The sequence below is a fragment of the Bos taurus genome, chromosome 8 (assembly GCF_002263795.3).
Source record: "Bos taurus isolate L1 Dominette 01449 registration number 42190680 breed Hereford chromosome 8, ARS-UCD2.0, whole genome shotgun sequence".
In the NCBI taxonomy this organism is placed as follows: Eukaryota; Metazoa; Chordata; class Mammalia; order Artiodactyla; family Bovidae; genus Bos; species Bos taurus.
In genome coordinates, this window is record NC_037335.1 from 60,773,495 (window position 1) to 60,790,842 (window position 17,348).

Below are 17,348 nucleotides of genomic sequence, written 5' to 3' on the forward strand. Positions count from 1 at the left end.
AGTTTCCGAACAGACTTCAGATTTAGAAATCCCCAGGCCACATGAGGTTCCACAATAGGAAGTGTTTTTATGGTTTTATACTTTCACAAAGACATCACTGAAAATCTTACTCAGGCTGTCTTTCAATGGTCCACCGCACCAGTAAGCTCACCCCATTAATCCTCTAGATGACTACAACAAAGGCCAAAGAATGTTTACCTGGCACTTTCAGGCCAAGAGGTTTCACTTTCAGTTGTCTGTGGTCGGTGCACCCTGTCACACAGTTTTCGGCTAGGAATCATGCAGGAACCATTTTAGTCGCTAAAATTTGACCTCTTTCCCATTCCTCTGTTCCTTCTTTTGCAAAAGCTTTGCCTGGATGGCTCCGAGGACCTGATAAAACTCCCACTTTTTCAGGAGGTTTTCTAGAACCAAAGGGATCTTCTCTCTTAGCTCCTCCTCCGCCATCTTTCCAAGTCTGCGACTACTGCTCATGCGCAGGTGGGGAAGAGAGGAACCGCTCTATGTTTGCTGGACCATAGAAATGTCTGTTCTGGCTCTTGGCTGGATGACCAGGACCCTCCGTGCCCTCTTAGCAGCGCTGAATCGCTGCGATCTTGCTAACCCTAATTCCTGGTGAAAGTTGCATAAAGCTGCCTTTACAAGGCTTCCAAACTTTTTAGAGCTGTGTCATCTTTAAAACCTAGCCCTTTAGGTTTCAACTGTATTGTCATAATGGCTGGGGTGAGGCTGTAAACACAGAAAAGCGCATGCTCTCCTCATGATTTTGCATAGTCCACAGAAATTTTAATTTTTGGATTAATTGTATTTATGTATTTTAGAACAACTGTTCACTATAAACCTCAGAAAGTGAAGCAGTAACTCCTTTGAAGATATCCAAGATTGGAAATACCAGATTATTTGATACATACTATTATTTAAAAAAATAAACAAAATATATGATTTCTTTTTTAACTTGCTTATTTTCCCTCTTTTCCCTTTAACTCATATTTCAGTTCCACACATGTTATCTTAGTGTTTTTTTTTTTTTTTTTTGCTTGAAAATCCTTTACTGTAATATGCTGTGCTGTTAGTCACTCCGTGTCCGACTCTTTGTGACCCTGTGGACTGCAGCCCACCAGGCTCCTCTGTCCATGGGATTTGGCAAGCAAGAATACTGGAGTGGGTTGCCATACCCTGCTCCAGGGGATCTTTCCAACCCAGGGATCGAACCCAGGTCTCCCGCATTGCAGACGGATTCTTTACCGTCTGAGCCACCAGGGAAACCCCTAAAAACATGTGTGTAAATTTACACTTAATACTTTTTCTTTCCTCTTGCTATAATTTTTTTTTAATGTCAGGATCGAGTTATCATTACAATTGTAATTCATATATCGGGTGAAAGTCACATAAATAATGACCAAACGGTAAAATGTATTAGAAAGACTTTACAGTGATGCTAGGTTGGTGTCTCTGGTACCTTGAGTTATCTAATGGCTCCTGGGGATTTCATTCTTCGTGACAACACAGTTTATAGTAAGATGTGGAGAGGGCAGAGGTATACTTGTTTTTCGCTGGATGACAGAAGGGCCATGAGGCAAGAGGAGGACGAAAATGAGAACCTTCACTACTAGTGACTTCTCTGCAGATTAATTTTAGGAAAGAGAACTTAAGAAAGTTTAAATATGTGGAAACTCTGTACGTCCACGCCACCAGGCAAATCTTCCCGTGCCCTCAGTCACACTCCAGGTTGACTACCGAGACTTGAAGTCCCCTGTCGGCCGGCGAGCGACCCCGCCCCGCCTCGCAGGGACCGCACCGTCCCCGATGAGCCCCGCCCCCGCCGCACCCCCGCCCCTTCCGGCGCGCGAGGTTTGATTCCCTTGGCGGGCGGAAGCGGCCAGAACCTGACCATCCCAAAGATTCTTAGGAACTTTCTGCACTCGTCGCTTTCTTCGGGATTGCAGTCCAGTGCGTCTGTCTTTCGCCCGGGTTCAGTCCCTCCCAGCCCTCCGCCCTCAGGTCAGTCTGTCCGGCGTGGGTGAGGGCCGAGGTCCCGGCAGTGCGCAGTGCGGGGGACAGCGGCTTGGGCCCAGTGTGCTGCTGGCTCACCGGAGTTTTGCGGAACTTCCTGGAGCCCCAGTCTTAAGAGTTAGGCTCCCTGGATGAGATAATTAACCTTTCCGACCCGCGTTTTTCTCCGCTGTAAGTGGGGATAGTGATCGTACCCGCCTCCGGGTTATCGATGAGGTGTGCAGTGGAAGCGCTTGCCACCTAGGAGGCAGGGATAGATGTGAATTCCCATTCCACGTTTGCACGACCTTGGCCGTCTCCGAGAAACACATTCAAAGAAGAATTTCAAGTTGTTTCTGTTCGTACAACTCAATTTACTGGGGCAGTTCAGTGAAAAAGGAAATGTGTTATGTCTTATCACCCCTCTTTCAGAGTCCAAAGGCTTCCTCTTCCTTCACCTTCTCAAAGTAGTGGCTTAAGAGACTTACACTAAAAGGAGAGTATACACCGAATGCTATAGCAGTAAAAGAAGTGGCCCTCACCGAAAGACCAGTAGGGAAAGGGAGACTTCAACGGAGGGCGTCCCAGGGGAGTGATCCGGCCTCTCTCATTCCTAGGATGAGTAACTATTGAGCTTCACCATCGCTGTTTCTCTTTGGTAATGGAAAGGGAAAGGGGGAAGGTAGGGCAGCATCACAGGTGCCTGGAGTTTTGCTAAGACTAGTGTTCCTCACTTTTTTGTTCATATTTTGGTTTCTATTTCTGTGCTGTGTGGGATAAATCAGAAACGCCCTCACTGCACCTTCATGGGCTTGTCTCACCAGTGGATCTATCCTTTCAGTATATCTGCTGTGGACCAAGGAGATGATCAGATCAATCTCTTACTGCCTTTGGGAATGAATGTCTCTGTTGGTGCTCCCAGAAGCCTCTGCAAGGGAGCAGAACTGGATGTTAATTAAATGTATTACAAGGTCACATTGTAAGACATTCTGTATGCTGCTTCTCATTTGAAATATCCTCAGCATCAGTGTCTTACCAAGCTCACTAGATAACGTAAATGTACTACACAGCAGGAAGTAGCATTGCCCAAAGAAGACTATGCTGGTAAGACAATGCCCCCAATTTGTTGCTATCCTATAAAATTTACTGATAAACTTCCTCCCACTATCTAGGCAATTCCTTGTTTCCTCAGAAAAGTTCAGGACCACAGTTTGATATAGCTCCAGTTCTATTTAGTCACATTCAGAAGGACAATCAGGTGTCTGATTGGGGTCTAGTTTCCTTCTTTATCCACAGATGGGAGGTTCCCTTCCACATTTAACTAATCATATACCTCTTTTAGCAGCAGCTGGATAACTCCAGTCACATGTCCTTATTCTATATTTCCCAACTCTAGAGGATAAACAGGAGACTTAAGAATATTTAGAACCAATTCTACTTCCACAAGCCAAGTAAAATCTGCTATCATTATAGCAGTTTGCAGTATAAATACTAGTTTTCTTATACAGTAGCAAAAATAATGTTACCTGAATTAAATAGATATAATTTAGGCCCACATTAGTTTTACTTCTCTGAAGACATGGTATGTTTAGAGGGAAGGGAGTAGATAAGAAAATGGAAGGAAGAAAAAAAGGGGAGGTATGTGATTCAGTCTTACACTGATGCAGGTCTCTGCTAGTTGACTGGAGGCCATAACCTGAAAGTTCAAAACTCATTGGGGAAAAATCCATCAAGACATTGATTAAGATGCTCTTACATCCCTTATCTGGGAAAATCAATTCCAACATCATACCAATTGCTTTCTTTTTCTGAGTGTGGCAATTTAAAACAGCCCAGTCTTTGGTATGGGATTTAGGCATGTGCATGGTGGCAATTACAGTCTTATATTTCCTAAGACCTGTTTCTTTTCCTTTGTCTATTTTCATCACATGGTCTTTTGTTAGTCTGTTTTTTGGCTGGGCCACTTGGCTTGCAGAATCTCAGTTGCCCATCAGAGATTGAACCTGGTCCACAGCAGTGGAAGGCTGGAATCCTTACCACTAGGCCACTGGGGAACTTTTTCCATTTCATGGTTTTTAAACTTTGTAATATCTGTTTGTGTTTCCTCTTTAACCCCTGAGTTCTGAATACCCCAATATTCCATTAGTTGGGGCTCTGCTCTGTAAGGCATGTGATAGCCTACTTTTATATCAGACAACTTTCTAAACAGATTTATAGCCTGACATCCCTCCATTTCCAATATCCTTCTCACTCTCTTCTCCCTCATTAGGATCCCAAGGATTTCTTAGCCTTGTATTGACCTCTATATTTTACTGCTATTTTAACCTGTTTTAAAAATTCTTAGTCCCGTAATTCCTGTCTTTGGGGGTGTGGTTCCACTTTATTCCCAGTTTGTTCCTGTGACAAATGCCCTTTAAAAGGTTTCTAAATTAGTACTGCTGTTAAGGATATTTCTCATCCTGTATCTCAGGTGCCCAGGAAGAATAAATATGTCCTCTGTACTGTCTCCTTGCCTAGAACAACTTTTGCCACTCAAGTGGAAGCGGAAATATTTCATTTTATCTCACCAGCTTTCTATTAGCATCAGGACCTGACTTTCCTTCTTTTGTTTGCCTATGCTATTTGTGCAGATTCAGCTAGATTAAAAGTTCAGCCTGCTTATTAAGTTGGTCCAATGCCAGTTCTTCCTAGAAAATGACTAATATTGTTTATTGGATCTTGGTCTTTTTTCCATTATCTTTATCTTTCTTGCTATTTCAACTTTGACATGGCTACTAAAACCATTTTTTAGGCTGATTGTTTTCTTGAGTTTTGATATTTTTCCCTCCAAAACTTCCACTCTAGGGTTCATTTCACTGACCAAATTTTTGAAGGCTTTTTACTTGCTAAATAACCTACCTTTTATCTCCAAGTAAAATGACTCATGGTACTCTTTCTACCCCCTTGTGATGTCTATGTCAGAAGCTTTCTCTATCTCCTTTATACTTTAATAAAACTTTATTACACAGAAGCTCTGAGCGATCAAGCCTTGTCTCTGGCCCCTGATTGAATTCTTCTCCTCTGGAGGCCAAGAATCCCGGTGTCTTTGCATGGTTCAGCAACAACCTTTCATCTTGGGGGCTTGTCCGGGATTCTTCAGGACAAGATGGGAGCTGACAATTTCAGCCTCACTCCTTTGAACTATATCCTGAAAAACTGGGATAGATTTGATCCCCAGGGCTTAAAGAATACACACATGGTCTTCCTATGTGATACTGCATGGCCATGGTATCCATTGGAAGATGGCGAACGGTGGCCGGTTGGAGGGTTTCTTAAGTATAATACTGTTTACAGTTAGACCAGTTCTGTAGAAAACAAGGGAAATGGGTAGAAGTAGGCTTCCCCGGTGGCTCAGAGGTTAAAGCGTCTGCCTGCAATGTGGGAGACCTGGGTTCGATCCCTGGGTCAGAAAGATCCCTTGGAGAAGGAAATGGCAACCCACTCCAGTATTCTTGCCTGGAGAATCCCATGGATGGAGGAGCCTGGTAGGCTACAGTCCACAGGGTCGCAAAGAGTCGGACATGACTGAGCTACTTAACCAACTAACTTTTTGAACCACAAACCATTAGGAACACATCTGTAATTTAAAAACATTAGGTGTCTTTAGCTTGCTGCAGCAAGAGGAACCCTGCTCCCTAGGGTCTTGGGCATCTCAATAAGAGTGAGTTGAAAGGGGCTTATATGGTTTGGGCTTTGTGCTCGGGAAACGACCACTTTTGGAATGGGTTCTATCAAAGAGCAGGAGCATTTCAGCTTTTGTCTATCTGAGGAAGAAGAAAGTGGGAGCAATGAGGTAGTACTAAGGGTGTCATTGATGAGAAAGCAGCAGTCTATCAAATAAAAGAACATTATCATTTTAACTGCTTCAGGGACTTCGCTGGTGGTCCAGTGGTTAAGACTGTGCTACCAATGCAGGGGGCCTGGGTTTGATCCCTGGTCAGGAAACTAGATCCCACATGCTGCAACTAAGAATTGGCATGCTGCAACAACTAAAGATCCTGCAAGCAACTAAGACCCAGAGCAGCCAAATAAATAAAAATTAATGTTAAAAGAAAATAATTTTAACTGCTTCACATAGAAACATTCCTTACATGGTTATGGACAGGCCCCGTGGGAAACATTGTTCCAGTTTTGATGAGAACATCCCAGTCTGATTATTTTTATGATTAATGGTTTCTTTGTCTATTTAAAGGACCCTTCTCTATCCTGAAATGATAACAGTATTCTATTATAAGTTTTTAAAGATTTACCTTTCAAATCTTTCAAATAAAGATTTGTCTTTATTTGCTCTGGAATTGATTTTTATGTATGGAGTGAGAGGAAGCTAGTTTTGTCTTGTCTTGTTTTTTCCTATGGCTAATCAGTTTTCTCAATATGATTTATATGCCTGAGACTTATTTATATTTGTAGTTAAAAGAGTGAAGGAGATAATCTCTTAGTAGTTCCCTTTTTGATGGTGTACTGTTCTTTGTCTTACAGGTTCTTTTTATAGTTTTGAGTAAACTTCCAGGAGGACTATGAAAGATTATGATGAACTTCTCAAATACTATGAATTATATGAAACTATTGGGACAGGTAATTAATTTTTTCTTGAAGCAAATAGGTCATCCATTTGAGAGTAGAGTGAAATGGGGCAGCCATGAGCTATTCTTCTTTTTTTGGAATTTACTTATTTTTAAGGAATCTCCATACCATCTTCCGTAATGGCTATATCAATTTACATTCCTACCAACAGTGCAAGAGTGTTCCTTTTTCTCCACACCCTCTCCAGCAAACAGCAAAATTCTGTAAAACAATTATCCTTCAATAAAAAATAAAACAGAAGCAATATATTATAAAAAATTCAGTAAAGACTCTAAAAATGAAAAAAAATTTACTTATTTTTGGTTGAAGGATAATTGCTTTACAATATTGTGTTGGTTTCTGCCAAACCATGAGCTTTTTAGCCTAACTTATATAGTTTGAAAATTTTTGAATGGATTTTAGTAAGAAAAAGTGGAGCAAGAGAGAGGTGAGTTGTAGGAAAGGTCTTATAGTTTATTTTATTAAGAATAAAAGTCACTAGAGAGTTCTGAGCCAAGGAGTGATCCGACCTTTTGGTTTTAAGGATCACTCTGGCTACTTGATTGTGAAAAAAATGGCTGGGAGAGGGCAAAGGCAGAAGCAGATAGATGTTAGGAAGTTACTGCAGTAATTTAGGTGAGTGATCCCGGAGATGATGGTGACATGGATGGTGATAGGATTGAAGGTAGTGGGATTCTGTGTATAGAAAGCGGTGGGCTTCTATATACAGACACACATATATGTACATATAAGTATAATTTATTGAGGCATAATACATAGTAAAATAAGCAAAGTGTAATACATTTGGTGGCGTTTTGGCTCACATATGCGCATATGTTCAAATCAGGACATAGAACGTTTCCATTCAGTGCCTGCCTCCTTTCCCCTAAGATAAACTTTAATAAAATTTTTGAAGATGAAGCCAGTGGGCTGTGTTGATGGGTTGGGTATGGGGTGTGAGACAAAAGGGAAGGGCTAAAGATGGCTTCCAGGCTTTTGGCCTGATCTGGGAAGATGAGTTTGCCATTTACTGAGATGGGGAGCACCATGAGAGGGACTTCTGGGAACTTCTTTTTAGAGGTACTATGTTTGTTTCTTTCAGATACCTGAATGTAGATATTTACCCAGGTTTTGAGCCAATTTTGAAATATAATTGCTTATTTTTTCAGTTTTAAAACTGAATGGAAGTTTCATATTATTTGTCTTTTGTCTCTGCAACTTTATATTGTCTTTTGACAATGTTAATTAAAAGGTTTAATTGCAATGTTAATTATAAAACAAATTTCTAAAGAATTATAAAATAAATTTCTACTTCTTCCTAATTGCAAAATTAAAGATATCCTATAATGGCAAAAGGGAATCTTTAGCCAGTCATTGGATAAGGAGAGGTTGGGATCATGGCTAATGCTTTGGAAGCAATATGAAAAAAAGGGCCACAAATTTCAGGAAAATATAGCTCAAGAGAGCTTTATAAAGTACTTGGAAAGGTATTTGTGCTTGAGTTCTCAGTTTGCTCTGCTGATGATATTTAAGTTAGTTTGCTTGTCTCTTTATAATACATTTTCCTATACTTAGGTGGCTTTGCAAAGGTCAAACTTGCCTGCCATATCCTCACTGGAGAAATGGTAGCTATAAAAATCATGGATAAAAATGCACTAGGGGTAAGTTTAACATTATTTTAAAAATATTTATAGATCAGTTTTGTGAATTATAACCTGAATTTTTTCTAATGTTCTAGTTATTGCTCTTTTATTAAAATAACATTTCCACAGCCAGTTATGTATAAATCTGTAGTTTTAAAAGGGCTTCCCTGGTGGCTCCACTGAGATAAAGAATGTCTCAGATAAAGAATATTGGCAGGCAGATAATCTGCCTGCCAATGCAGGAGACCCAGGAGATGCAAGTTCGATCCCTGGGTTGGGAAGATCCCCTGGAGAAGGAAATGGCAACCCACTCCAGTACTCTTGCCTGAAAAATTCCATGGATAGAGGAGACTGGCAGAGTTTAATATGACTTGTTACTTTATTTTTAAGGATGTAAGTGCTGATTAACATATATAAATAAGTTGAAGAGAATGTTGTGTTACAGTTGGAGAAGGAAATGGCAATCTACTCCAGTGTTCTTGCCTAGAGAATCCCAGGGACGGGGGAGCCTGGTGGGCTGCCGTCTCAGAGGTCACACAGAGTTGGACACGACTGAAGCGATTTAGCAGCAGCAGCAGCAGCAGCAGCAGTATCACTCAATTCTCTGAACTCCTTCTGAAATATATGCCAAAATCACAAAGTGATCTGTATCAGAATTATTTTAAATAACCTGTCAACTGATAATTCAGCTCTCCCTCAGTATTTTTGTTTTCAGTGCTCAATATTATGTTTATTAAACTAATAAAAAGATATTAAGAATGATTTTTCCTGATCATTTAAACATTGGTTACAAAATTGATTAATTTAATTCCCTTAAGCAATTTAAACTTCAGTTATAACTTTAGTGTACCTTATTTACTTGACCCAGCAAATACCTTAATAGCAGATAAAATGTGAATTGTTATTATTAAGATATAACATACTAGTACTCAAAACTTATTCTAAAGCATCAATATGATGATATTAATTCATTAATTCTAAACTGGTTTTTGTATTTCCTATTGTTATTATGCTTATTTTAGTTACTTCCTAGGACTTTAAAATTATTTTGATTACTTTCAGGGTTTTAATCATCAGATTCCCACATCCACCCAAAAAAGAAGAAAAAAAGATCATCATATCAGCATAGTTAAAGTTACAACTTCTTGGTTAAGATCTAATATCAGGTTGCATGGCCTGATATTAAGTTAATTGGATCTTAAACCACTGATCATTAGACTGAGTCCCTTTTTATAATAAAATATTACTTGTTTACTACATGGATATCTGGATTTTTATCTTTACTGTGAACTTCAAAATTTTTTCAACTTGTCTATCCACCTCCCAGCCAACTTCTTATTTTGAAAAATTTCAAGCTCCTTGAAAAGTTGGAAGACTGAGATAGTGAATACCTTTTACTACATTCACCAATTTTTAGCTCAGCAGGCTTTTTTAAAAAATTAATTTTTGATTGAAGGATAATTGCTTTACAGTATTGCATTGGTTTCTATCAAACATTAACATGGATCAGCCATAGGTTTCATCATGCTTCTTAATGGACATTGTAGAGACTGAAGTGGTAGCCTAGACATGCATGCTGGATAGTGTTCCTGTCAGTTTCCTTGTTTGGAATGCTAACCTTCTAAAGGGAGTGAGATTATTTTATTTTTTCTGGATGTTGTACTCTTGCCTCAGATTGGACTTTTCTTTTGTAAAATCCTCAGGGCCTTTTGAAAATGTACACAGAAATAAGTTTCTGTTCTCTATTTCTGTATTGTTGAGCAAATTGTTTTGAGGCCATTGACTGCTTTTGCTACTTAGTATTAGAGTTGTTGATATTGGGGCTTGGAATATTTTCCAAATAAGTTTATTGCTCATTTAATAAAATGTTTTGTCACAGAGTGATTTGCCTCGGGTCAAAACAGAAATTGATGCCTTGAAGAACCTGAGACATCAACATATATGTCAACTCTACCATGTGATAGAGACAGCCAACAAAATATTCATGGTTCTCGAGGTCAGTAGTAAGTTCCAGAGACCTAAAGTTATTTGTCACTGTCTTAGTCTGTTTGGGCTGCTATAAAAAGTATCACAGACTGAGTAGCTTATGAACAACAGCAACTTACTTCTCACAGTTCTGGAGGCTGGGAATCCCAAGATCAAGGCACCAGCATGGTCGGGTGAGGGTCCTTTTTCTGGTTCATAGCTGATAACCTTATTGCTATGTGCTTACATGATGGAAAAGGCTAGGGATCTCTCTAGCCTCTTTTATGAGAGCACTGATTTCATTCACGAGGACTCTGCCCTCATGTCCTAATCACCTCCCAAAGGTTCCACCTTCTAAAATCACCATCTTCAGGGCTTAGAGTTTCCACGTAGAAATTTTTGGGGGGACACAAACGTTTATTCAGGCCATTCTCTTTCATTTTATGATAGTTATGAGAGAGGTATTAAGTTCATTTCACTTGCAAGATTAAATGCTAAGTGGCTTACCTGTTTAAGTTCGATCTGTAACAATGTAGACCAAGAAGACATGTATAATAAACTGGAGACACGTTGTAAATATATCCTTTGTAATACCCTCCTCGTGCGATGGTGTGCTTTAGTGGACAGAATAGGTTAGAATTTGTTCCTGGAGAAAACCTGCGTGAAGCAACAAAGACCCACTGCAACTAAAAAATAATAAATAAATAAATTAAAAAAAATAGTTCAAGACCAAAAGTATCCCAAAAGCTGAAATACTGAGAGTGTATTTTTGAATATACCTAAATTAGTTCATTCCTTTGCTTATAAGTATGATTTTTTATTTTAAACTCCTCTGATTTTTGCAAGTAATAATGATATTTATGTGACTCTGCTGCTCTTGCAGTATTGCCCTGGAGGAGAGCTGTTTGACTACATAATTTCCCACGATCGCCTGTCAGAGGAGGAGACCCGCATTGTCTTCCGTCAGATAGTGTCTGCAGTTGCTTATGTGCACAGCCAGGGCTACGCTCACAGGGACCTCAAACCAGTAAGTGACTGCATTACGGGTGCTCACCTGAGAACTTGACATCACTTACCTGCCATCAGTCAGTTTCCAAATGTTCTTTCTGTTTAGAATTTATCTGGGCTTTTGCTTATTTTTTTGTTCCATTCCTAATGTATCTTTCTTTTTCCTTTTTGACTTTTGACTCCTGCTGGGCTCTTCTGGATGGACTTATTATTGGCATTCTATTTCTTTGTCAATTTTGTGTGACATTATAAATGTCTTTGTAATCAGATGCAGAATATAAACCTCAGGTTTTATTCCTAGGAAAGAAGAGTTTTGAGTGTTTTCTTTGAGAATATTGTCTTTGAGTATCTTCCTCTTGATACTCTTTTCCTGACATCATCTTCCTTTAATTTTAATTCCATTATGCTTCAGAAGTGAACAGTTCAATGAAATGGGCAGACTCTGCTTTTCAAGGGCAGAATAAAAATTTGATACTCTTAAGTGTGTAGGCTTTGGCTAATATGCATGTTGGTGAACATGAATTTCAATGTAATTTGGTACTAGGGTTTGAGATCTAGAATTTCCCTAACAAGATATGGAGGTTTCTGTCCTTTTCCCTTTGTTTTTATCCAACTCTTTGATTCGCGTTCACTCTTTCTGTTCAAACTTGCCTTTGGCACATATCAAAGTGCTTGTAGTTGAACCTCAGAGTACCAAGGAGAAATTGGTTTATGCTAATGTGACTTGAGGGGAAGCAGGATAGTTATCAACATTCCTCTCCTCTTCTCTTTCCTTCTATTCTTGTCACTTCATTCTTTTTTTTTCTCAATTGATTTTTTTACCCTGTACCCAACCTTAAAGTGCTTTTAGGAATAGCTAGAGGTGGGATGTAATATAAGGAAGACTGTATATAGTTATGAAAATGTCTTTTTTTTTTTTTTTTTCAGGAAAATTTGTTGTTTGATGAATATCATAAATTAAAGCTGATTGACTTTGGTCTCTGTGCAAAACCCAAGGTAAGTGCAGAGATAAAAATGAGTTTATTTCCTTTGCCAGTGCACCTCTTGCCTGTTATCTTACACTAACTTCCATTTAGTATTTAGTGAGCCTGGTTGCATCCATTGAGAAGAATGGTAAATTTCACGCTTTTTATAAGTTCTCTTGATGATTTTAATATGTAGTCAAGGTTGAAAACCACTGCTCTAGGTCCAGGGTTGGTCCTGCTGAAAACCCCATGGGTATGCTGTGAGGGAATTTGCAGGACTGGAGTGTCGGGAAGCCATCACAGTATGAATGCTGAATTGACCACGTGTTTGCAGTTGGAGTATGTTCCTGTTAGATGATGCCTTTCTTTGTTTAGATATGCATTTCAGGAAATCTAGTGAAAATCTCTTCTTTATTATCCAAATGGTTATATAAGTAACAATTAGTTACATTTTGAGAGACAGTCCCCTTTCCTTATAAAAAGAAGAAGGAAAAAGTCCATATGTACTTTAAAATTTATACCGTGAATTATTTCCTTAATTTGCACTCCATAGTTAAGTACTGGTGTTCTCCAGCATTCCTTCTCTTTGAGGTGACTTTGAACTTTCTCCTGTGTGGCTGCTGTTGGAGGCTTCCTCTTGAGTCCTCTAATGATGGTACTTACAGCTAAAATGAACTGTCTACCCTCATTAAGAATGTTGAAATTTCAGACTTGTCTCAGCCCCTTGGAGTCCCATGATTATTTCCTGCCCCAATCAGAATTACCTGGGTGCAAAGGGAGGCAGATTTTGCCCCTTTGGCTGAATGTCTGATTCTTTCTGATTTTCCTGTCCTTCCCTTGGCTCTTCAGAGATTGTCAGTCGAGTCTTGTGTCTGGGAACCAAATGCAAGAATGCATTTTTCTGATCGACAAGCAATAAAGATAAAGCTTACTTTGAGCCCTTAAGCTGGTTTAAGTCATGTTCATTACAGGAGGCAGTGGAGAATGTTTGTGACAGACTCTGGCAGCCTTTATTTATGGCTGCCACGGATTCAACCCACACAGACTCCATCTCACAAAGCAAAACTTGACTGGGAGAAGGTGGCCTCAGCTTTCTGCTGAGGAGCTAACCTCTGGGTGTGCTGTTACAGTTGTAAATGAAATCTTACAATTTCATAAGTCATTTGCCATTTGTGGAACTCTGTAGAAGTTTTAGGCAGTGATATCATTTGCATTATGTCTCCATATTTCTGTGGGAGACCAGAGGATCCTTATTTGAACAGATCTGGAGGCTGAGGTCATGATCTGTGTTATAACCAAGTCTATAACTATAGACTATAAACCATATAGACTATAAACTATATAGACTATAAACCATATAGACTATAAACTATAACTATAAACCAAAGTCCCAAGGGTTTGTTTTGTGTAGTGTTTGCTGTCTTCCATCTTGGGGAAAAGAAACTTATGTATTTGTAAAGATTTGCTATTGGAAACAGGGTTCTATAGAGAGTATTTTTTCTTGAGTATTTGGGAGTGGGAGGACTTGAGTGCTTGGATGTATGCTAAACTGATTATTCTGGATGCCTAGGGAAGTGTGAACTTGACTTGACTGAGCTAAGGGGAGAAGGATTTTTTTCATGCCAGGTCTTGGTGGTGTTGGAAATCCAGAGAAGAGGAAGCCACACGTGCACACACGCACATGAGCAGAGTATTGAGTTGGCGGCAGAATGTCTCTTATCATTTGGGGTAACTCTTATCTAGCATCTCTTTGCTTATATTGGAAGAATGTTTATCAGGGTTTTAATTCTCTTAAGGGCTGTAGTTAATAAGTGTTTCATTTTTATCTTATTGGCAGGGTAACAAGGATTATCACCTGCAGACCTGCTGTGGGAGTCTTGCTTATGCAGCACCTGAATTAATTCAAGGCAAATCATATCTGGGATCAGAGGTAATTATTCAGTGATTAATTCAATATATGGTCAATATATGTTTACTGGTGATGTGTAGTGAGTCAGGCACTGTGTGCTGAGGATGTAACGAGGTAAGAAATAAACTTGTTAATCAAAGAGTTGTCTAGTCAGAGAGTGAGATATGTACAATAATAAGGGAAATGAACAGCTTGCAATAAATACAATACATAGTATTCTTGTGAAACAAAGATGTATTTCTGGTGTTTTGTGTTTAATAGTGCCATAATTTAGACTGATTAGTCCAGCCAGGTAGAGTATGAGGCCAGGATTATAGGCTTAGTTTGCAGAGATGGTGTTTAGCACAGAGAAGACCTCAGATAGCTGGCTGTACTTTATCCACAGCCAGCTATCTGAGGCCTGCAGTCCTGTGTAAGAGGCCCAGGCTCAGAAAGCCCTGGGCATAGCCGCTTAACTACTGGCTACCGCATGCTAGTTAGCCCCTTACACTCTTTGGAGTACTGATTTTGCTGATATTGTCGTAAAATGGAAAAGGTTTAGTTGTCAAAAGCTCTGGAAATACTGGGTTAGACAGTTTTCTTTAGTTCAGGATGTTTCTGAATCTTAATATGTTCCTGCACAATGTCCTCTGGGAAGAGACCATCACAGAGAGCAGCTGGTCTCCGTTTTATGCGCCTACAGAATCCACTTTTTATGTGGAGCATCTTTTGGAACTGGTGTTATGTGGGAGAAACTTTGAGATATGCCAGTTTACTTAATTTGTAACATGAGAAGATGAGGACTAACTTGTTTTTGGTGACCTTTTATTTGGATATATTCTCAAACTTACAGAATAGTTACAAATATGGAATGAGAAACTTCCATATATATTTTGTCAAGTTTACAACTGTTTACATTTTTCCCTATTTTAGTATTCTCTGTGTTTATATACATGTGAATTATGTTTTGAACCAATTGAGAGTAAGTTGGAGACATCATACCCCTTTATCATTAAATGCTATGTATATGTTTCCTAAAAGCGAGGGCTCTTTTATTTATTTATTATTTTTTTGGCCATGCTGCGTGGCTTGTGGGATGATCTTAGTTCACTCACCAGGGATTGATTGAACCTGGGCTGCAGAAGTGAAAGCGCTGAATCCTAACCGCTGGACTGCTGGGAAATTCCCAAGGTGTCCCTCTTTTAGTTATCAAAATAAATTCACCTTAGTTATCAAAATCAGAGAGTTTAACATTGGTACAATTTATTTAACCCACGATTCATGTTCAGATGGTGTTGATTGTACCAGTCATGTCTTTTACAGCTATATTTTCCCTCCAGTCCGGGATTCCATTCAGGATCATGCGTTGCACTGCTGCATTTCTTGGTTCTTTAATCTGGAAGACTTCCTTAGGCTTTCTTCATCTTCATGACCTTGAAATTTTGGGGGAAGCCGGTTATTTTATAAAATGGCCATCAAGTTGAATTTGTTTGATTAGTTTTGGGTTATGCATTTTTGGCAGAAATACCACAGAGGTGATATTGTGGCCTTCTCAGGGCATCATAAGGAAATGGACAGACTGTTACTGAATATTTATCGTAGTCCTGGAATCATGCTAGATCTTTTTTTTTTTTTCTTTCAATTGTGGTAAAATACACATGACATAATATTTGCCATCTTAACCATTTATAAGGATACAGTTCCTATTTGAACTATTTTTCAATGTGCAGTTCAGTAGTGTTAGGTACATTCATATTATTGTGCAGTCAATCTCCAGAGCTCTTTTAATCTTGCAAAACGAAGACTATACCTATTAAATAGTAACTCCATTCCCCACTCCCTGCTCCCCTGGCAGCTATCCTTTTACTTTTTGTGTGAGTTTGACTAGGCTACGTACCTTGTATTATGGACTCATACAATATTTGTTTTTTTGCGTGACTGCTTTATTTTATTAGTGTAATATCTTCAAGGTTCATCCATATTGTGGAGCATGTATCAGAATTTCCGTCCTTTTTAAGTCTGAGTAATATACCATTGCATGTATACACCATATTTTATTTATGCATTTATCCATAGACACTAGGATTACTTTTATCTTGTGGTTATTGTGAATAATGCTGGTAGACACAAATATCTCTTTGAGACCTTGCTTTCAGTTCTTTCAGATATATACCCTAATGTGGACTTGCTAGATCATATGGTAGTTCTATTTTTAATTTTTTGAGGAACTGCCATACCATTTTCCATAGTGGCAGCAGCATTTTACATTCCTGTAATAATGCACAAAGATTCCACATGGTAGATCCTTTTTATAATTTTCATTTAATCTGCACAAAAATCCTTTGGAGTGAATACTGTTACTCTGTTTCAAAAGATAAAGATGATGAAGATACTGGGGCTCAGAAATTAAGTGCCTTTGCAGGATCACAACTAGCAACTGTGGGTCAAGATTTGAACTGAGTGAGGCTTTACCTCACACCTGTACTTTTTCTAGTCTCCTAGAAGGAGTGGTAATCACATGCCTGACGCTCACAAGATTCCTAGAGGTCTGGTGATGAGGCTCTGCTGGTTTGAATGCATCAAGGTTTTCCCATAGGATCTTGTTTTCTTATCCATTTTAGTTCAGTTTTCCATCCTTCTAGGATAATTTCTCGGAGAAGGCAATGGCACCCCACTCCAGTACTCTTGCCTAGAAAATCCCATGGATGGAGGAGCCTGGTAGGCTGCAGTCCATGGGGTTTCTAGAGTTGGACACAACTGAGCGACTTCACTTTCACTTTTCTCTTTCATGCATTGGAGAAGGAAAAGGCAACCCACTCCAGTGTTCTTGCCTGGAGAATCCCAGGGATGGCGGAGCCTGGTGGGCTGCCATGTATGGGGTCGCACAGAGTCTGACACGACTGAAGCGACTTAGCAGCAGCAGCAGCAGCAGGATAATTTCTTAAGGACAGTGTACCAAGGCATTGTCTGGGGGCACTTGTTAAAATATGCAGAACTCAGGGCAGTATATTTAGAGATTTTAGTTTTGTTTTCTAAGGTAGGGGTTTAGGAATCTTCTTTCTTAAATAAGTAATTTAGATTATTCTGTTGCTCATAGTTCAGATCATGCTTTATGGAATGTTCCATGATAAACATCTCTAATTCCTTTTGTAATTTCTTAGAGGAAGTCTCTCTGTTGACCTCTTCTTATGGCATTTGAGGAGGCCATATTATCCCACTCTTTCCTGTGTAGCCTCTTTCTTTGTGTTTAGTCTTTGTTAGATTAGTATATGTCTTGGTGTGTTT

General features: G+C 39.2%; 1 protein-coding gene across 3 annotated transcripts in view; it reads left to right on the top strand.

The window, feature by feature from the left end:
* MELK (maternal embryonic leucine zipper kinase) overlaps positions 1-17,348 on the top strand; it is an 88,515-nt gene that overhangs the window by 13,590 nt on the left and 57,577 nt on the right. The window contains exons 1-7 of one of the 3 annotated variants that reach the window (XM_024995725.2): positions 1,829-2,001; positions 6,511-6,606; positions 8,170-8,255; positions 10,117-10,233; positions 11,086-11,229; positions 12,138-12,206; positions 14,013-14,105. In XM_024995725.2, the coding sequence (XP_024851493.1) occupies positions 6,549-6,606; positions 8,170-8,255; positions 10,117-10,233; positions 11,086-11,229; positions 12,138-12,206; positions 14,013-14,105 (567 nt within the window). In that variant the 5' untranslated portion in view covers positions 1,829-2,001; positions 6,511-6,548. 3 annotated transcript variants of the gene reach the window in all.